Raw genomic sequence first — 20,789 nt, 5'->3', positions numbered from 1 at the left:
AAGCTCCCCTCCCAGCCCCCCGCCCCGGAGGCGCCGCCGGCTCTTCCCGGTCCCGGGAAACCGGTGGCCCGCGCGCCCGGTGGCTGGGCTGGGCGGGGGCGACCTCTAGTGCCCGGCGCGGGCCGCTGTCGCCCTGCGGTCCCGCGGACGCAGACTTTCCCCGGGAGTCTGGGGGCCTCCTCGCCTGGGCCGCAGAGGAGCCTGCCCTCTCTGGAGGGCGGGAGAAGAGCATCCTGGGGCGCTGCTTAAAAAAAAAAAACCTGTCTCCACCGAGACCAGCGGGAGCCCTCCCTGCAAGTGCCTGGCGCTGCGCTGCTGCCCCCCTGCGTTACTCAAGGGCAGATGGTCCCGCTGATCCTCACTTGCCCTCCCCTCTTAAGGAAGCTGGGACTAGTTGTTAGGATCTGCCCCAACGCGGGGGCAGCAGGTGCTCCCCTGGAAATGCGGGTCTAGGCCCTCTCCCTGCACCATCCCAGACACGGGGGGCAGGGGGGGGGCCTGCCCTGGAGGAGGGGCTCTGCACAGAGGGGCTAGCTTGGCCTGCTGGTCAGGTGCTGCGCTTTGCCTGGCTTCCGTCCGGGGCCAAGATGGAGACAAGCCAGGGAAGCCAGAGGCAGATGCACAGGACACCCATTTTCCTCTGGCCACACTCTCCTTTGCTCCCCAGCAGTCTGGCCTGGCTCACCTGGTCGGCAGCACTTTGTTAAGTTGGGTTGCCAGAACCGAGTCACACCTGTGACCTGCTGCTCTAGCTCAGTTCAGGTAAAAAGGGAGGGAAAAGGCAAAACATCGGGGCCCACCAGGTGGCACAAGGAGATGCCAACCTCTTTGGGGGTCTGTGGTGCCCATGCCAACGTTCTCACTGGGTTCTCCCCCCGCCCCTGCAGCACACAAATGCCACTGGTAGCACTGAGGTAAAGGCAGGTAGGGAGAGTTCCTGGGTGGGTGTGCCCAAGCTCCACCACTTGCCATATGGCTCCGTCACCCAGCCCTCCTAACAGGCCCTTCCCAGCTGGCACAAATGACTGTCACCACAGCCAAGTCTGAGGCCTGGGAGGGGAACAATGCCTCCTGCAGCCGTCTGGGCAGGTGTGGACGGGTACAGGCTTGAGGGTCTTCAGGCCAAAGGCTGGGCCAAACCACCCACCTCACCCCCACAGACACAAGTCAAGGTGACTTGCTTCAGGGGAAAGAACAGAATAGACCAGGGCACAGGGGCGGTTCGTGGGGCTGGGGTTCCTTGTAGCAAAGACAGGCAGAGGGTCCAGGTAGGCACGGTGGGGTGGGGGAGGGGGTCGGTGGTGTGTCAACTGCTCTGCCCCCATCCTTCTTTAGTGGTTTCCAGATAAGTCGGAGCACTTGCTCATGCCAATGGGAAAAGTATATTGAGACCAAGAGCTCCCCCAAGAATAAAGATGACCCCCCCATATTCCACCTACTCCACGCGACCCCCAGTGCCACCCCGCTGCCTCTTTGCTCCCCATCCTCCCATCGCAGGACCCTCTACCTCTAGCCATTTGATCTCTAAAAGATTTCTTAAAAAGGCCTAGGTCAACCCTCTCCCCACTCCCCTGCCCAGCTAGGTAAGTGGGCACCATTACCCTGAGAGGCAGCAAGGCTCCTCCAGGGATTAAGCCTGCAAACACGCTGAGGGGCTCACGGTCCCCTCTGCGCTGGCCTGGCTGGAAGGCGCGGAGGGGCATTGCAGGGTTCCCCGGACAGTGGGCCTCTGTTGCCTACACTGTTGCTGACACTGCAGTGAGTGAGTGAGTGTGTGTGTGTGTGTGTGTGTGTGTGTGTGTACACGAATGCCCGGGCACAGGTGCTGGGGTGGGGGCAGGAGGGGAAGCCCAGCCACACCCCCGTTGACAGATGTCGCTGTCCACTATGGCTCCACAGCCTGAGACACCTTCTTCCTTTTCAGATTCTGAGCTGGGGGACGGAAACGAAAGCACCAGCCACGTTGTCTAGCAAGGGAGCTGGCCCGGGAGCCCCTCAAAGACATCACCCCTCAGCCGCCTCTTCGATGTCCCCATGTGCCTCCCTTCCTCCTCCTCCTCTTTACTGAAGCAGAAGCCCAAGCATTTGCGTTACCGTTTTCCCTTGTGCCCCTCTCTTCTCAGGGTCTGGCCTGAGCAATACAGACGGCAGCAGTGACCAGCGCAGTCCCCGACAGCACAAGCCAAGCAGCCCAGTGTTCGTTGGGTCCCCACAGGCGGCCTTGCCGCTGGTCCCCCTCGGCCAGAAGCCGCAGGTGACCCAGCAGCCCGGGGGCTCTCTGCTGAGGGCACCTGGTCAGGCCTTTCTCCACCCTGAGTGGAAATGAACCACATCTTCAGTAAACTGACTTTATTCCTTTTGTGCTTTCTCTATTTTTTTGTTTGTTTGTTTCTTGGTTGGTTTTGTTTTGTCGTCTCCTTGGACAAAGGCTCAAACCCACACAAGAGGGAAGTGGATCTCAAACCTCTCCCCAGCCCACCTCTCCGGCTTCCCACCGTCACAGTGACACCTCCTGGTAGGCTTGGTTGGTGGACTTCACAGTACTCTGGCCCAGAGCCTGGAGCCTGCTTCAGATTCTCTCTCTCTCTGTCTCTGTCTCTCTGTCTCTGTCTCTCTCTCTCTCTCTCTCTCTCTCTCTCTCTCTCTCTCTCTCTGTCCCTCCTTCCCTCACACACTGTGTCTTTCTAATATAAACATTTAAAAATTTTTTTAAAAAAGGTTAGAGAAGGTTTATGTGTGAATGAGAGAGGGACAAAGGTCAAAAAAAATTAAAAGATGGCAGGAATGAAGTACTGATACATGTGAAACCATGACCACTAAGTGAAGGAAGCCAGACCCAAAAGACAACATTGTAGGATTCTATTTACACACAATTTCTAGAAAAGGCAAAACTTTAGAGACAGATCAGCAGTGGCAGGATTGGGACCAGCCGGAGAGACTGCCGGGGGCTCAAGAGGATGTGGGTGGGGCGTTTGCTCTACCGCTGGGTCCTGACGCTGCCACCACGGCTGGCCAAGTTCACTAACGCTCACTGAACTGGGCGCTCTCACTGGGGGAACTCTGTGGTATGATTGTAAAATATGCCTCAATAAATTTTCTTTAAAAATGAGGAAAAGACAGAAAATGAGAGGAGGGAGAGAGAAAGGGAAAATGAGGAGAAAGAGGTGTTTCTCCCTCCCACCTTCCCAGACCAGGAGAGGCCATTGCAGATTTTGCCACAAAGATGGTCTCCCCTGAGATGAGGGAGGGTGCCAGCAGGGTTTTAGGAAATCTGGGCTTGACTGAATCCCCTCAAAAGCTTGTCCGTGTCCCTGACATGATCCACAGTTAAAGTGACTCTCTTACTGCAAACTGGTGGGTATGGCCAGGCAGCAGAGCTCCGAGAGCCCAGAGCAAAGCAAAGGGACGCCTTTGAATGTTAATAGAACCCACAGAGCCATTCCAGTTGAAAATATCTCCTTGATGTAAATAAAACTCCTATAACCTCAAATTCTTCCATTCAGAATGCAGCCTCAAGCCCTAATCATTCTATGAGAAAATGGGCCTTTATTTTTCAACTGCACTCAAAGGTTGAATGAAAAGATTTGTCCAGGAGCCAATACTGAGAAATGCCTAAGAAGGAACATATTTAAAAATAAATTTTAGGGCGCTTGGGTGGCTCAGTCTTTTGTCCAACTTTTGACTTCGGCTCAGGTCATGATTCTAGGGTCATGGGCTACAGGCCTGGATCAGGCTCTGTGCTGTGTGGAGCCTGCTTAAGATTCTCTCTGATTCTCTCTCTCTCTCTCTCTCTCTCTCTCTCTCTCTCTCTCTCTCTCTCTCCCTCCCTCCCTCCCTCCCTCCCTCCCTCTCCCTCTCCCTCTCTCTCCCTCTCTCTCTCCCTCCCTCCCTCCACCCTCTCCCCTACTTGGGCAGGCTCTCTCTAAAATAAAAAACACATAAATAAAAAGTCTTCCAGACAGCTTGATGGAATCTGAGGTGGCCGTAGAAACACTGACAGGCCAAGTCCACTCTAAGAGGTGACAGTGTTTGAGGCAGCCACCTGAGACCATGACAGGTTTACATCAGCCAAAGTTGACTTTCTGAAAACGATTTCAAGGATTTACCTTCCTTAGGTGCCTCAGCGTGCCTTCTCTGAGGTCTGGAGAGACACAGAAGAACTAATATCTACCCACACCGTTAATTCAACATTGCTGTGGCCCAGGGGTCCTCTGATGGGACATCTCATGGCCTGAGGTGCCCCAAGGATCAGGTCTCATTTATTAAAAGACCCTGGTGAAAAGGGCTACCTTGCCCCTTTCTAACTGAGTAAATACTGTCAGAATCTATTAGAGGTTGAGACACAGTAAATGGAACATTAATTTTTTTTAAAGCCTTTGGCTTCACCATAACCCTCAAACATTTATCCACCATCAACCATGTGCCAGGTTGTGAGGACACACGAGAAATGAATGATGCCCGCCCCCTAGGAGCATACACTTTCTGGGGCAATCGGACATACACAGAAAATGTCAAATCAAGGTAATATGAACCTACAGATGCCAATTATAGCATATTTTCTATAAGCTGGGCCTGGGGACTCATAATAAGCTTGTGAGGCAAATATTAACCCCACATAACTTGAGAGGAAACCTGTATTAGGGCTCTCCAGGGACACAAAACCAGTAGGCTCTATTTATAAATATATGTTAAGAGATTTACTATGAAGGATTGACACGCAATTACAGAGGCTGAGAAGTCCCACCATCTACCACATGCAAACTGAAGACCCATGAAGCCAGTGAGGTAGTTCCAGTTCAAACCTGAAGGCCAAGGGTGCCTGTACCTGGCTGGCTTGGTCATACCTTGATCTCAGGGTTGTGGGTTCAAGCCCGACATTGGGTATAGAGATTACTTAAAAATAAAAATTGTAAAAAAAAAAAAAATCACCAAAAACTGAAGGCCTAAGACCCAGAAGAGCTGACTTCCGAGGGCAGGAGAAGATGGATGTCCCATCTGAAGCAGAGAGAACATTCACCCTTCCTCCGCCTTTTTGTTGTGTTCAGGCCCTCAACTGATTGGGTGATGCCCACCCACACTGGAGGAGGAGATATTCTTTACCCAGTCTACCCGTTCAAATGCTACTCTCTTCCAGAAACACAGACACACTCAGAAGTAATGTTTTTCCAGCTATCTGGGCATCCTTAGCCCAGTCCAATTGACCCAGAAAATTAACCATCGCAAACCTAACCTCATGTGATGCGCCCAAGCTTATAGGATGAAGTCAGTCTGTTGGCCAAGGCCCGGCTCCTAGACTGCCTGAGGGAGGGAGTAGTGTCCCTCACCAGCTCCAGGAGGGCCAAGGGTGCAGGGAAGGCCTGCAGAGGAGGAAAGGGCCTTGGAGGATGGTGGAGCTCAGGTACGCAGAGAAGTGGTGGAGGCAAGGGCAGGCAGGCAGCACACACACATGCAGGGTGTGGTGGGGGCCACTGGCTGGAAAGGGCTCACCGGGCAGGGAAGCCGGGGGGCCCTGGGGCCAAGACAGGGAGCTGAGAGTCCACACACAGGCAGCAGGGAGCTTCCGCAGCCACAGCCCAGCCCAGACCGGTGCAGCGAGAGCAGGACCCAGAAGAGCAGGCAGCAGGAAAGAGGGAAGAGCGCCCTGTCGTAACAGCGCCTTGGGGGAGTTGACTGCACTGAGGAGGTGAATGCGAGCTTTAAAATCTCCCTAACTTGCAAAAGTCTAATATATCAGCCGAGTCCCCACCTCATTTCTGTGTGTTCCATGCAATTCTACGCATCGTATACATTATAGCCCACAGTCCTACCTCAGCCCAGGCTACCCCCGTCTCCCTCCTCCGCTGCCTTGGAAGGGCAAAAAGCAAGCCAGCTTTCTCCACCCTGAAGCTCAAAATAGGCTTCTGAAACCCTCAGCAGAGATGACAGGTTGAGACAAAATTCTTGAGTCTCAGAGCCTGGCTGCAGGGTCCCAGGGGCTCTCTGTCCCCATGGCTGACCCACCACAAGGCCTATAGAGCAGGGGTGGGGGGGAGAGGTGCCATGGCAAGTCCTCCTCGCTCCCGCCTCCATTCCTCACCTATTCATGGGGTGTTGAAAGGATGGGTTAATTCATGGCAAACAGAACAGGGCTGTGCGTAGTAAACACTCGAGTGAATATTTTGATTTTTATCATTACCATGGAGGAACGGCATGTCTGTGTCCTGAGCCCTCTGCAGCCCCCATATGGGGAAAGACACCATCCAAAGTCTCCTGAGTCCCAAAGAGAGACAAAAAAAAAAAAGGCAAAGGAAGGGCATCTCTTCACCAAGCAGCAGGGACACTCCATAGGACCACAAACTTAGAGGTGCAGGGGAGGGAAGGGGAAAACCGCCCAGCGGATCAGAAAGCCTTAGATGAGCAGGATTCCCCAGAAAGAGCTAAAACTAAACTTCCGCCATCTGCTGATATCAGAAGATAGTCCATTTTTTGCCTAGAGTGCCAGCGACGAATCCATTTCAAGCGGAGGGAGGGCGCCTGCTCATTGCTTAGCTTCTTTCCTCCCTCTTTCCCGGACAAGGAAGGACTGAAATCCTTTGGGTTGTGCCGACTTCCGGTGGCAGTCAAGACAGGTCAGCCTTTTCCTGGGGCCTCTGGGCAGCGCTGAGCCCTAAGATAAAGGCCTGAACGTCTGGGCACTTTGATCTCATTGTTGCCTCTTGAGGCCCCTCCCTATTTCCTCTCCTTTCCCCTCCTGCCCTCCTCTCTCCATCCACCCTCAAGATGCAATTCTTTACCTTGTCCCTGTCACACACTGGAGCCCCAGCGCTCCGGGCAGCTTGGCAGGGCTTGGACAGCCCGTTCCAGAAAAGCCAGGTGGTGTGGCTGGCTGGCTCCTCACCCCTGCGGCCTCATAGTGCTGCCCACTGGGCCAACCCAGCTCTGCCAGGACACCTGGGAGGAGGCCATCTCTGCCTTGACAAGGAGAGGTTGTGAGGAAAGGCCTGACCCTGCGCTCCGGAGGGCGGCCCCGTTCTCCCGTTCATTCATGGATTCAGTGAGCAGTCACCATCCAGGGGGCCGGAGCGGGGCCAGGGTAGCCCTGCAGGTGAGGGTTGGCCTTGGTGCATGGCACACAGTGCCCTCTGCCAGACCCCCCTGGGGTGAGGACCCCCCCCTTGCAGAGAGGGAGTGCAGAGGAGTGTTTAATGTTTACTGACTTGAAAGGAATAGAATGACAAGGTTTCGACATGGACCCCATCAGAACCAGCACTGATTGGAAGCCCGAGGGAAATGGCTCCCGGCCCAGAGCTTTCTTCCTGCCCCGACGGAGAGAGCTCACAGCCAGAGCCGCCCCTTCCCCTCCTCTGGGCCAGCAGGAGGCCCCAGGCATAAAGAACAAAGTCTACGGGGAGCCCCCAGGTGCCTGTGAAGCCCAGCTTTGAGCTGGGGTGAGGACTACAGCCACCTGAGGGAAGGACAAGGAGCCAGGGCCGGTATTTCTGGAAAGACTGAAACCTCTGGACACTCACCGTCACTACCCCCAGGCAGCACTGGGCATTTGTGTCCCCAGTGCCTCGGCTGCTCCTCCCACTCTCAGGGATCCTGTGACCCTGCCTTTACCCCGCGGCGTCTCCCGTCTCCCGGGACAAGGGGTCAGCAGCAGGCTTCCCAGCTTCTGCCCCAGGGTGGCTCCCAGCAGGCCGGGCAAGCAGTCTTTTGAACTGCAGATAACGGCAGGGTACTTAAGGCACAAAGGGAGCCGGTCTCCTATTTGGAGAGCAAATCACTTCAGGGTGAAGTGGATTAATCATTAAGGACCTTTCCCCTGTGGGACTCTTCCCCAAAGAGACCAGACCTCTCCGCGGGGGTCTGCAGTCGGGAGAGCCAGACTTGGAGGCGAAAGCTGGAGGAGGGCCTCGGGTTTGGCCTCAGTCATGGATTCAGAAAAGCAGCTGACAAGCCCAACCTCGGGGGGACCCCAGCTCAAAAAATGGCACCCCATTTACCCTGCTGTCCAGGCCAAAAGCTCTGGACTTCTCATGTGTATCTTTTCATACCGTTTAGTTTAGACCCTGAACCATTCGATGTTACCACTTATTCAGGAAAACAGAAACTTGTTTTAAAAAAATCACAAAGTACAACAGCATGTCCGACATGTCGGCACCCAGAACCTGACCACGCGGAGCAACTGATCCACACCACCCTCTGCAGAGGACAAACGGATTAGCCATTCCCACCGACTTCCTACTACACCTCAAACAACATCCACACTCTCTACTATTGCCTTCAAGGCCTTGGACTCCCCCACGCTCCCCTTCCCCACCCTCCAGCCAGCCTGGCCTCCTTGCTGGTCCTCTGAAGCACCGGGGACTACCACAGGGCAGGGCCCAGGCCCCGGCCCCCCTTCCCCCCCTGGACCTGCCTAGCTATTTCCACCGCTCACTCCCTCACCTCCTTCAGGTTCATCTCCCTTCCACTGATGAGACCCTACCCCACCAGCCAAACTAACACCCCCTTCCCACGGCCTATTTCAGTCTTCCCCGCAGCACCTAGCACGTACCTGGCATCGTTGACCATCATTTATTAGCAGAGCCTTCTCTTTGTTTGCTGCTCTGTCCCCAGCTCAAATATCCTGAATGAATGCTGGTGGGAGAGGTCCTGCAGGCCACAGCCCCCGCCTCTGGTGGATTTCAGACCCCAAACTCCCCCAAAAACACATGAGCGCTTTCTCGAATCTCAGAGGCAGGTATGCGGCTGCCTTGGAAAGATGGTGAGGTGCAGCTTCCGGCCCAGGGCTGGCCTGCGCACCTCCAAGGCCGCCCTGGGAGCCGCAGTTCGGAAAGAAGTCACAGCTGGTATTTATGAGGCATTTACTGCCTGAGCTTGGAGGCGCTGGGGTAAGTGCTTTGCACAGATGATCTCATTTAATCCTCAAATATCCTTAAAGCAGCCCCAGGAAAGCAAGGGCCCAGGGGTCTCCATGAGGCCCAGACATAGAAACAAAACGGTAGACTGCAGAAAGGCCACACAGCACGAACTCCAAACACAACATTTATCGCTGAGGCTGTACGAGGAACAAGGTTTGACAACAGAATAAAGCAGGGACCTTTCTCTCTCAAGCCTCTTAAAGGTGTTTTATTTGTTTGCATTTTTCTCTTTTCTTTTTTTTCACAATGGCACATTAAAAAAATTAGGAACTACAAAAAAGGACCATGTCTTTGAGTCTGTGTTCATCTGGCCCGTGCAGTGGCACAGGGACTGGCCGTCCGCCCCAGCCCCCGCCGGGGGTTCGGGAAGGCACTGAGTCAGCGCCCCGGGACTGGGCCCCTCCAGGAGCTTGGGCACTGTTCCTCTGGGCCCCACTAGAGGGCGGCCTCCTGCATCTGAGTCCCCCAAGACTCTGGCAACCCCCTGCTCTCTCTCCCAACCAGAGCCAGCAGCTGGAAACCTTAGGAAACTTACTTTGGTCCCCACAGGGGACTCTTTAGGGACAGAGCCCTTCCCTAACCGGCAGGAGATGATACTTCAGCCCAGTCACCCCTGGAAGGTGACGGCGTCTCTCCCAGTCCTGTCTCCAGCCCAGCAGACACCCCAGTGGTGCCCTGGTTCTCAGGCCCAAGCCAGGCCCCTCCTGCCATGCCCCATGGGCCACCCCAGCAGGCACAGGAGTGACAGATGCTTGGCTCCCTTAGCTGACACCCACCATGAGCAACAGGGCTCCCCAAACCCTGGGGCTCTGGCTCAGAAGGAAGGGCTGCAGTGAGAAGCAGGGAGAGGGAATGCGGGAGGGAGGGGTACAGAGCCAAGGCTTCCAGGAAGGAGAGAAGCGACAGAGGCTGGCTGAGGGCTCAAGGGAAGACCCTCAGGTTCTGCAACGAGAAGGGGGTCCTGGGGCGTGGGTCAGCGGGCCTGGGCAGGGGGGCCTGGGGAGAAAGGGGCAGAAAGAGGCTTCCGTCCTGCTTCTGGTCACCATGGGGGCACAGGCCTAGGTGAGAAGACCTTAGGCACCCCCCCTCCGCCGAAAGGGAAACACCACTCTGCGCTCAGCCAGGTCTCAGCCCAACCCTCATGAGAGGGAGGGACCCCACCAGCCAGGCCCTGCTCAGCCCCAGCTCCCGGCAGTGGCTCCCAAAGGCAGCCTTCCATAAGCCATCTGGGCTGGTGGCTGGTGGGGGCCCCCTCCCGCCCCCGCTGACCCAGGGCCCAGCCTCCCCACTCCTCCTGTCCCTGCCCTGCCCACACCCTTGGCTCTACTCCTGCTGCTCATTCATTTCCATGTCAGACACCAGAATGTTCTTCTCAGTGGCCTCGCCGGGGCCGGAGGCGCTGCGGCTGTACCGGGCACCCTCGAAGGTCCCACGCTCCGCGCTCCGTCGCCGCCGGTAGAGGATCAAGGCTGCGGTCAGCAGGGCCAGGAGCAGCAGCACCGCCATCAGCACCACCACCAGGGCCGCCGGGTTTTCCGGGAGCGCTGCTGCGGCAAGCGGGACACTCAGGGGAGAGTCTGCCCCCTGGGCAGCCCGCCCGCTGCCCTGCATGCAGGGGGAAAGCGGGGAGAGGGCTGGTCTCAGCCCTGCCGAGGACTCACCTGATGGAGAGAAGCTGCTTTCCTCAGCTGCGGGGAAGAGGGAGGGACCAGTTAATAACAGAAGAATAAGCAAATGCCAAGCAAGCACTTCCTGAGTGCCAGCCGCATTATGAGCTCATTTAATTTCGTAGGTACTGTTATTAGCCTCATTTTACGGATGAAGAAACTGAGGCCACAGGCTTTAAGCCACTTGCCCAAGGTCACGGAGTTGGTAAAGTGGTTTGCCCAGAGCTTGAACCTTGTCCCTGCCCTTAACCGCTACAAAATGACGGGTTTGCTGTCTAGTTTGGAAATTTGTAGGGAGGGCCAGTCCCCCCTACAGACCAATTTATCCCAGGGGAGGGTCCACCACCCTCCCGTCTGCGGTGTCTCTGGCGGAATGAGAAGCAGACCCCTGGCCCAGGCCCAGCGGGCCGTGTGGGGGCGGCAGGAGGCCCCGCGGCCGCCGGGGCGCTCACCTCGAGGGAGCTTGCAGACGACCCCCATGGTAATGTTGGTGCAGGCGCCCGGGCGCCACAGGCCACTGCTGCTCTGGATCCAGTAGCAGCTGTTGTGGCTCAGCATGCTGGGGCCCAGGCCCGGGGGCCCCCAGTTGGAGTAGTTCACAGCTGTGTTGTCATGCCAGACCAGGGTGCCTCCTATGGGAAACAAGGCACTGAGGGGGCGTGGGGAGAAGACATGGTGGAGCAGGAGAGGGTGCAAGAGAGCAGGCCTGTTCTAGAATGAATGCCCACCTCTCGCAGGTCCTCATCCCCACCAAGCCCTCGTGGACGGCTTCCCCCCTACACCCTGAGGCTTTACCCTCCTGAGGCCACACACAGGGTACCCACCTTTGGGGTTGAAGTTCATGCCCAGCCAGGCACCCCGACTCTGGCCCTCGGAGCTCTGCAGGTGCTCCCAGACAAACACGTTCTCCATCTCATCCAGAATGGACAGGACTGCCCCACCCGCTGGACATAAGGGAGGCCCATGTCAGGGCAGTCAGGTCTCCCCGGGGGATGGCAGAGACCACACCCTCCCCCAGAGGCCCCAGCCCTCGTCTCTGGCAGCTGGGTAGAGGATGATGCGCAGTCTGTGAGTCTGTGCATGGCGGGGCGTTACATACATGTAATGTCACAGGTGGTCTCGTAAATTGGAATGTGATGGGGCCCTTATGCGTGAGTGTGGCCTACAGGTGGAGCGTGGGTGGAGGGGGTGGTGGGAGGACTGCATCCATGGAGTCTGTAAGTGTCCACGCCAGGGGTCACCACCTGAAATGCCCACGTGTGGGGCGCTCGCCTGCCCCGGCCCACCTCTCTGGCAGCGCTGCAGCGCCTCCTTGTGGCCCAGCAGCAGCTCCATGTGGAAGGAGTAGCAGTGCTCCCGGAAGGGAATCCAGGCAGAGTCAGCCAGCCCCTGGGGACAGCTGCCCTGGTAGCTTATTCTTCGGGGAGGAGGGGGCCCTGTGGGGATGCAGGGTTGAAGAGGCGTCCTAGAGTCCTTGCCGGGACAGCCAGAGCCTCACCCACCCTTTGGCCCCAGCGGCTGAGCACTCACCACCGTTCCTGCCGCAGACAGCGCCCTGCAGCTTGGTGTCGCAGCTGGTGGTGCGCCAGGCCCCGCCCACATCCACGTAGGCGCAGCCCCCCGGCTGCTGGGGCTCCCCGTCCTGCCAGCTCACGTAGCTCAGCGGTTCCTCCGAGACCCAGGAGTACCGCCGGGAGCCCTGGGCACGAGGGAGCCATCAGGTTGGGGGAGGGGCAACGGGGGGGGGTAGGCAGGGAGGGAAATCAAGGGAGTGGTTCCCAGCCGGCGCCAGGACAGGTGTTGGGGGCCCACCTCCTCACTGGCCAGCCCGATCCAGAGTGGGGTGCGCAGCCCCCGGGAGGCCTGCGTGAGAAAGGCCTGGGTGTAGGGGTCAGGCACGCGGGCCAGGCTGGCGTTGCGGCTCTCACACAGCAGGAGGGCATCGTGCCAGCTCAGAGGCTTCTGCAGCAGCCGGAAGGTGCCGTTGAGGTAGGAGAGCTCAGTGCCGGGGGCAGGGGGCGATGCTGCTGGGGAGGGGCTCAGGGAAGGGTCTACAGGGAAGGGAGCGGAGCTCAGGCCAGGCTCTGCCTCCCCCACCCCACTCCCAGGCACGAAGCTGAAGGAGCACCAGCCATCCGCCAGAGACCAGGTCACTGCCGGGCACACTGCCTGGCACAGACTAACAGGAAGTGTTAGTCGCTGTTACTAAGAATACATTCTCGTTGATAAACAGAGGAGCAAGCTGGAGCCTTGACCTACTCCTACCCCAGGAACCGATGTAGAACATGCATGGGGCCGCAGGCACCTCAGATGTGGAACTTCAGGTCCCTGAAGGCATGCACAGTGTCTAGCTGCCCCTCGTCTGCCCTCCATACCCCCAAACCTTCCTCCTGAGACCCCTTGGCACTCCACTGCCTTTCCCTCTGACTGGCGCCTTCCTTTCTGCCCATCTGCTTCCCAAGCAGATAGTAGACTCTGGGGGTGACCTCAGGGGGGGTCCCAGGTGTATAAGACTATGTTTCATTCCTCCTGGCATGCCCGCAGCATCTAGCCCCAGTGCTGACGTCTCCGAGTTCGCTGGGGACACATACCCGTGCCCTTCTGGCAGATGAAGCCATGTGTCTCCTCTGTGCAGCTCCGATCATCCCAGCGGCCAGTGAAGGGGGCGGAGGGGCTGTGCAGGACCACCGCACAGCTGGTCTGGGGGAAAGGAACTGCTCAGGAGAGCCCCAGCAGCTCTGCCCAGCAGCCACTCTGAGCAAAGAGGCTGGAAGAGAGGGGGACCCCAGGAGTGAAGGCAAGTGCGGCAGGCTGGGCTGGGGGTGCAGAGGGAGGGGCTTCCTCACCGGTATGTTGCCACTGGGAGCAGGGCTGGGGCCCGAGGGCTCCCCGGGAGCCCAGTTGGTATACAGCAGAGGCTCCTGCTCCACCCACTGGAAGTCCCTCTGAGAGGCATGGAGGCCAATCCAAAGGTCAAAGGTCACATTGGGCAGGCTGGCTGTGATGAACGCTACAGCCCCCCAGAAGAGAGAATTATGAGCCACAGGGCAGCCCCTTGGTTGCTCAGCTCTAGCCACCATGGGGGGGAATCATGTCAGAGGTACTGGGGCCTTCCCATGGGTTGGCCCTACCTTGCTCTAAGGGGTTTGCAATGGTGACCAGTTGGGCCTCTTGCTGTTCACAGGAGAACTGAGCCTCTGACCACTTCACCCGGTCCTGGGGGTCCTGGCCCTGGATTCGGAAACACTGGGGCGGAGGGGGAGGTGTGATGTCCTGCCCCACCTCCCTGTCCCACAAACCCAGAAACTCCGCTGTGGAGCCCTCAGCGGCAGGACTTGGGAGGCTTCGAGGGCTGTGAGAAAAATAAATCAGAACCAGGCCACCTGGGGCTCCTTGAGCAAGGCTCTGGTGCCCTCTCAGCCTGGCACCCCACGTTCACACACTTATCTATGCTCGGGGGAGGTTGTAAGTGGCAGGATTTCTTTGGGCCACCAAAGTCTCTATTACCTAGGACAGCAGCGCCTGGGCCACGCATGGAGAAAAGGTCTGTCTCAATTTTAGCTAAACACGTTTCTGAGTGTTGCCTGAAATCCGCTATTTTACTCCATGAACTTTTAGTGCTCACCTGTACCACATCCTTATCTTTACTTCTGAATGATCTTTGTTAGGCAGCAGCTTGTAACTCTGTAATTTTTGTTTCTCTGTTCCCACCTCCATTACTTCCGCAAAGTCAAAGGAACCCTGTGTGGGAAATCTTTCAAGTGAAGACTATTTCAAATGAATGATTTCCAGTGATTTCTTCCTCGGTAGGATGGGGGAGAAAGGAAGGAAGCTTTGGAGTCACAGAGGGCCTGGGGAGGGTGGGGGGGGAAGGTGTGCCGCTCAGATTCCAGACCTAACTTAACCTTTCTGTAAAACGGGAATAAAACAATCTATCTTTTGGGGTCATTTTAAGGGTTAAAGAGAACAGTGGAACAAGTGCGTAACAAGGAAAAGCTCTTCCTATTACTATTACGATTAGCTCGTGTATCAGCTTACTGGCGCAAATGTCAGATTTGGGGTAGAAAACTTTAAACGCAGAAACAATGCCAAGAGTTTGGGGGAGGTTTATCACAAAGCCCATGCATTTGGTTTCCAGAAGTAGTTCAGAGACACTCTAAATAACTAGCAAAATTGGTCATAAAATGAGAAGCAGCAAGATCACATCAGGATCAGCAAGTACCAGCAGTTAAAGAGAAGTATTCGGCTCGGCCCAGCAAACACTAAGGGACTTCCTATCATGTGCGAGTGTATTTAGTGATATGTCAGGAGGCACTGGCCCTGGCCTCCAGGAGCTTAAGGCTAGTGACAAAGACAGACCCTTAGCCTCTCTCCCCACATCCAAATGCTATGGGGCTGCAAAGAGGGCAAAGAACGGGTAGAGCAAGGAGTCTGGGGCCAGGTAGTGAAGGGGCAAACACCTTCTCAGAATTCAAAGGCTTTTGACTGAGGAGTAACTGGTATCTTTACAATGGTGTTGATACATTAAGAAAGAGACCAGCTAGAGGTGCCTGGGTGGCTCAGCTGGTTAAGTGTCTGACTTTGGCTCAGATCATGATCTCACACTTCGTGAGTTCGAGCCCTGCTTTGGATTCTGTGTCTGCCCCCGCACCCCCACTCACACTCTGTCTCTGTCTCTCTCAAAAATAAATATTTTTTAAAAAGGTTTTTTTAAAGAGACCAATTACATACATACATACAATATATTGTTTTATATAAGATGAGAAGAATCCACAAGAATAAGTTTTTGAGAAAAGATCATGATATGAGAAAAATGCTCAAAATACAGCACTGAGAAGTTTGATCGCATTAGATAGTACGACCTCAATTATGTGGAAAAAGGCAGGAAGCAGAGTAATAAGTAGTAATAATGGTTATTTCTGGAGAGGATGTTTCATTTTCTTTCTTTCTGTTTTTTCCAAAGTTTTAATAATACGCGTGTTTGTTTCAGAAAAGGTATAAGACTCTCTTGAAATAAAATTCTGAAGACCGTTAAGAACTCCCGGACGCCAGGGGCTGGCTGCACTCCACTACAGGACAAAGGTTTACGGATTACACGATCTAGTGCTGACTAATCTAATCTTCACAATCCGGCTAAGTGGCGTTACCACCTTGGCAAAGCAAGCACGGGCGGAAGCTCACACTCCTGATGCCGCGCAGACAAGAAAATCACACTCCTCTCTTCCTGGGACGAGCTCTTGTGGGCCACGAGGTAAAAACAATGAAGGTCTAATCAGATCTGATCAATCAACCCACGAGGACAGAAGCAACCACTTTGGGAAAGAAATTCACACTCTCAAAGGAACATTTTCAAGATCTGTTTCGAAACCTATCCCTTCTGATTCATGTTATGGCCCCAAACTTTCCTATCTGCACACTCAAAACCCTTGGGAAAAGAATTTCCTAAATGGTGTTCCAAAACATTTCCGAAGACTTGTTCTTAAACCGTCTTAATCAGGTCTTCCGATTAGTTTATGAGGCAGATTAGTTTAGGATGTGGAAACTTAGTAGCCGATGTTTTTTTTTTAAACCCTGCTTTTAAACTTTTTTTTTTTAATGTTTTATTTTTTGATACAGAGAGAGACAGAGCATGAGAGGGGGAGGGGCAGAGAGAGAGGGAGACACAGAATCTGAAGCAGGCTCCAGGCTCTGAGCTGGCTGTCAGCACAGAGCCTGACGCGGGGCTCGAACCCATGAACGTGAGATCTGACCTGAGCCGAAGCCGAAGGCTTCACCGACTGAGCCACCCAGGCGCCCCAGTAGCCGATATTTTTAAACAAAAACGTTTGTTTAATTGGTAGAAAGACTGGAAAATGAAGAAAGTCCAGCCAACGATGAATGAACTTTTTCATTTTGATGGATGTCTTTGTGAGGCAACCTTTTCAGCTACAATAACCATTAAATCCATGTTTTAAAATAATTAGAACTTTAGACAAGACCTGTGAAGTCCTGAATCACAAAGTGTCAGACCAAGGTATTTTTTAAAATAATGAAATATATGCAATTACCTTGCTCTTATCCAAATTACTTAAATATGAAAAATTATCATTGATCATTTTTTAGTGCTCTTCTCATACCACTAATATAGGAAACATTTTTAAACTTAAAAATACTTTTTTGGGGCGCCTGGGTGGCTCAGTAGGTTAAGCCTCCGACTTCAGCTCAGGTCAGATCTCACGTTCTTGGGTTCGAGCCCCGCGTCAGGCTCTGTGCTGACAGCTAGCTCAGAGCCTGGAGCCTGCTTCCAGTTCTGTGTCTCCTTCTCTCTCTGCCCCTTCCCCTCTATGCTCTGTCTCACTCTATATCAAAAATAAATAAAACATTAAAAAAATTTTTTTAAAGCCAAAATAATTCTATAAAAAAAAACTTTTTCAAGGGGCACCTGGGTGACTCCATCGGTTGGGCATCTGACTTCAGTTCAGGTCATGATCTCATAGTTTGTGAGTTCGAGCCCCGCATTGGGCTCTGTGCTGATAGTTCAGAGCCTGGCACCTCTTTAGAATTCTCCCTCTCTCTCTCTGCCCCTCCCCTACTCATGTTCTGTGTCTCTCTCTCAAAAATAAATAAACATTAAAAAAATTTTTAACACTTTTCCAAAAAAATACCTGTATTCTCTTTCAATCTTTAGCTCATGCTTTATATTCTTTTGTTTTTGTGCATATTTTACTATACATAACATTAATCACATTAGTACAGAAGTAAATATGTATGTATTCATATACACATATATAATGTACATACATACACACTTTTTTGTTAAAAAATTTCTTTGAATGTTTATTATTAAGACAGAAACAGCATGAATGAGGAGGGGCAGAGAGAGAGGGAGACACTGAATCTGAAGCAGGCTCCAGGCTCTAAGCTGTCAGCACAGAGCCCGATGCGGGGCTTAAACCCACAAACCATGAGATCATGACCTGAGCCAAAGTCGGAGGCTTAACTGACACACCAGGCACCCCCATACACATACTTTGTATGTCCAATATTTTGTTTTCCTAATAGGAATTATCAAAATTATCAAGGAGTATCAAAATGGTTGGTGACCACTAATCTCGAAAACTCACCACACTATGTGGATACTCCACCTGGTGGATTAGAAGGTGCTACCAAAAGGAGTTATTTCCCAGGGAGTCTAGCCCCGGCACTGGGGCCAAGGAGGAGAGACGTTGGCAGGTATAGGCAAGAGGTCATGAATCTGATGTTGTCAAAGGGCCCTGAAACTGGGCCTTTCCATGTTCACATCCTCTCCCCTGATTCCCTCGGGGGACCCCTCCCAACTCCTACCTTGTTGAGGAACTGGTCCCAGCCAGAGGGGCAGCCCCCCAGGGCTGTGGGTGGCAGGTCTGGGGGCTGTGGCTCTCCAGTGCTGTTGCTGCGCTTGCAGATGTAAGGCAAGGCTGTCAGGCACCTCTGGTCCCCCCAATCCTCTGCAGAAAGAGGAGGGCAGTCGCTCTAGCATAGGACAAGGCTGGCAGCACCCTTGCCTCATACCCAAAGAAAAGAACACAGGGGTCAGGTGCTGGTGTCCAGCTCTGAACTCTAGTCCTCTGGCTGCTGGACCATGGGGACAGGTCCCCTCTCTGGGTCTAGCCCCTCTTGGGTTGTGGGAACGAAGAGAATGAGAAGAGACTGTCGGGCTTCCTCGGCTCACCTCAATGACCCCAACATCAACCTTCTCCTGGGTTTCTGCACCCTCTCTGCCCCCACCTTGCTCTCACCTCGGCTGGCGGTCATGTACACGCACTTCTTATCCTTGCCGATGGGCCGAGGTTTACCGGGTGCCCAGGAGATGAAGTTTATAATGGAACCATCTGTCCACCTGCAATGGCACCAGGCAGAGGGGACTCCAGCATTGGCCCTGGGCCCAACCTCCCTTGAATGCAGTGATGAAGGCCGCCAAAAGGGGGGCACAGAAGGGCCCACCCAAGTCCAGGGGCTCCTGGCTGAGAATGAAGCTACTGAGCTCAGGGCAGCTGGTGCCTCCAGGTAAAGCCCAGCCCTCCCTGGGCTCTCATTCTCTAACTAGAAAAGTCCAAGAATCCCAGAGCACAGGTCCAAGAGCAACGGTGTGCTGAGGTATCTATGTGCTCCCTGTCTTCGCTGCCTCCAGCCCCCTCGTGCAGGGTAGGTGGGGACTGAATACAGAGAGGCCCCTCTGGACAGCGTAGGCTCTTGCCCATGTCCTGAGGGAGCCTTATTCATGAGTGACCCAAGCATAATATGAGCTACCATTATTTGTGCTGGATGCTGCGCTCAGGGCTTCACATACCTTCTTTCTAATCCTCAGAGCAATCCTACCAGGAAGGCCTTGTTATTCTCATTGTTAGATAAGAAAATCAAGGCCCATTTGACCAAGGTCACACAGCCAGTGAGGAACAGAGTTGGATTCAAATTCAGGTCTATCTGCCTCTGTGGGCAGCCTCCCTAGCTCCCACGTGGGCCTGGGTGGCCATCCAGGCAGGCCCTCCCTCCCACCCCCACTGCCCCCCACTCCTACCCCAGGGTCCTACCGGAAACGCCCATCACTCTCTGCAGTGTGCAGGCCGATCCACCAGTGCTGCTCCTGGCCCCGGGAGAACTGGGGAAACCAGTCAGGCAGATGAGGGGTGGCAGGGCCTCTCCTCCAGGTCCTGCCCTCCCCCTGCCCGAAGGCCACTGCCCGCTCGAGGGCTCACCTTCTGCAGGTTGTGCCCCAGGAAGTCCAGCTCGGCCTGGCTGTGTATGGAGGCCAGCTCGGCCTGGAACCACGTGCAGATGCGCTGCGCCTGTGCCCACGTGGAGTGGTGCTCGAAGAACTTGTACTCGGCCTCCTGGAAACGCAGCCACTCCCGCCGGCCTGCGGGGGTAGTGTGAGCATGCAAGTAGCGGCCAGGAAGGGCTTGCCTGCTGGCCCGGTGGACAAGGCCCGTCCAAGGACAGGCAGCAGGTGACTTTCAAGACCCTAGGCCCCGAGGCAGGAACCATTCCAGGCCCAAGCATCAAGCATGCCCCTGCTTGGAGAGGGAGGTCGACAGGGCTCCAGGCGTCCTGATTCCCCTTCCCTGGGCTCGGATCCCTAACTCCTTAGGTTCCATCTCAGTCAGGACCTGCTCCGGAGGAGACGTCCCTCACCCTCTCCCCACAGTCCGGGGGTTTGGGGGGGGGGGGTAGGCGCCTCACCTTGTGGGCTGACGTCGGGCTCCCGCACGTCTGTGCCTACAGGGACAACAGGGACAGAGACGCTGCAGGGAAAGGAGACCCTTCCCTGGATTTCCGGCCCCGCCACCCTTCGCCCCATCCCCTCTTTCCCAGCGCCATCCCACCCAACCTCGAGGGATCTTGCAGATCCAGTCCAGCTGCGTCTCGCACTGCATGGCCACCCACTGCAGGGAGGCCAGGTCGAGCACCGCACAGCCCCGGATGTCGTCGTCGTCGTGCCGGCTCCGGTCGAAATTGTGGTAAGAGAACTGGAGGTCGGAGTGCGAGAGGGTTGCCAGGCACGAGGCACAGGCCTCAGCGTCCCCAGGACAGAGGAACCACACAGATGCTCGGCCTGAGCTCGGAACCCCTAAACCCGGCTGGACGCCCCGCCCCCCCCCTTTTACCTGCAGGGTGGGCAAAATGCCGGAACTTGGCTAAACCTCGCCCACCTCCAAGTCCAGTCCCGCCCCGGAAAGACCACGCCCACAATCGAGCTCCGCCCGCATAGGCCCCGCCCACCGCCCGACCAGTCCCCTCTAGGCTGGCTCACCCCCAAGCCGTCGCTCCAGCGCCAGCTCTGACCCGCTCCGGGATCTCGACGGTTCAGACCGATCCAGAACCAGTTCTGCTCGTGGATCTCGGGCTCTGATTCACTTCAGCACAACACAGGGGTGGGGACAGAAGAGATGGAGATGAGAAGAGGCCCAGGGGCCTGGGGCCTCTCAGTCTGGGCTTCACCCTCAGAAAATTGAGCTCCCTGGACTGGGGGCCCAACTCAATGGGGAAGGGTGGCCTGGCCCTGCCAGCAAGGCGTCGGGGTTGGAGCATAGACCTGGGGCTCTGGAATCAGATAAAAGTAGATTCCAGGCCAGGGTCACCCATGGGGCAGCTCCGTGACAGCAGGCAAATAGCCCAACCTCTCTATCAGCCCACATGGGTCAGTGACAAGGTCTACTTCATAGGGTTGAAGAAAGGACTGAATGAGGATTAGACATGG

General features: G+C 55.2%; 2 protein-coding genes and 1 long non-coding RNA gene across 7 annotated transcripts in view; 2 read left to right on the top strand and 1 right to left on the bottom strand.

Annotated features, from left to right (window-relative positions):
• MARCHF10 (membrane associated ring-CH-type finger 10) overlaps positions 1-2,372 on the top strand; it is an 85,157-nt gene extending 82,785 nt beyond the window's left edge. For 2 of the 4 annotated variants that reach the window (XM_029928926.1, XM_029928929.1), the window contains one exon: positions 2,124-2,372. In XM_029928926.1, the coding sequence (XP_029784786.1) occupies positions 2,124-2,326 (203 nt within the window). In that variant the 3' untranslated portion in view covers positions 2,327-2,372. Of the gene's footprint in view, positions 1-1,924 lie in introns of all 4 variants that reach the window. The other 2 variants (XM_029928927.1, XM_029928928.1) reach the window with 2 other exon arrangements.
• A 6,768-nt stretch (positions 2,373-9,140) lies between these two features.
• MRC2 (mannose receptor C type 2) overlaps positions 9,141-20,789 on the bottom strand; it is a 52,709-nt gene continuing 41,060 nt past the window's right edge. Inside the window, exons 14-30 of one of the 2 annotated variants that reach the window (XM_029927536.1) lie at positions 20,343-20,445; positions 19,920-20,058; positions 19,772-19,807; positions 19,288-19,448; positions 19,123-19,190; positions 18,331-18,431; positions 17,897-18,039; positions 13,705-13,819; positions 13,420-13,583; positions 13,165-13,273; positions 12,386-12,624; positions 12,104-12,272; positions 11,860-12,009; positions 11,398-11,517; positions 11,026-11,205; positions 10,568-10,594; positions 9,141-10,453 (exon numbers count right to left, since the gene is read on the bottom strand). In XM_029927536.1, coding sequence (XP_029783396.1) covers positions 10,230-10,453; positions 10,568-10,594; positions 11,026-11,205; positions 11,398-11,517; positions 11,860-12,009; positions 12,104-12,272; positions 12,386-12,624; positions 13,165-13,273; positions 13,420-13,583; positions 13,705-13,819; positions 17,897-18,039; positions 18,331-18,431; positions 19,123-19,190; positions 19,288-19,448; positions 19,772-19,807; positions 19,920-20,058; positions 20,343-20,445 — 2,248 coding nt within the window. In that variant the 3' untranslated portion in view covers positions 9,141-10,229. The remainder of the gene's footprint in view (positions 10,454-10,567; positions 10,595-11,025; positions 11,206-11,397; positions 11,518-11,859; positions 12,010-12,103; positions 12,273-12,385; positions 12,625-13,164; positions 13,274-13,419; positions 13,584-13,704; positions 13,820-17,896; positions 18,040-18,330; positions 18,432-19,122; positions 19,191-19,287; positions 19,449-19,771; positions 19,808-19,919; positions 20,059-20,342; positions 20,446-20,789) is intronic. The other variant, XM_029927537.1, reaches the window with a different exon arrangement.
• LOC115281875 lies at positions 12,346-16,028 on the top strand. Its single transcript, XR_003904441.1, has 2 exons — positions 12,346-12,562; positions 15,564-16,028. It is a non-coding gene; the product is annotated as an uncharacterized LOC115281875 (long non-coding RNA).

Source organism: Suricata suricatta, chromosome 17 (assembly GCF_006229205.1).
Source record: "Suricata suricatta isolate VVHF042 chromosome 17, meerkat_22Aug2017_6uvM2_HiC, whole genome shotgun sequence".
NCBI lineage: Eukaryota > Metazoa > Chordata > Mammalia > Carnivora > Herpestidae > Suricata > Suricata suricatta.
Note: the sequence above shows the minus strand (reverse complement) of the source record. Positions and strands in the feature narration are given on the sequence as shown.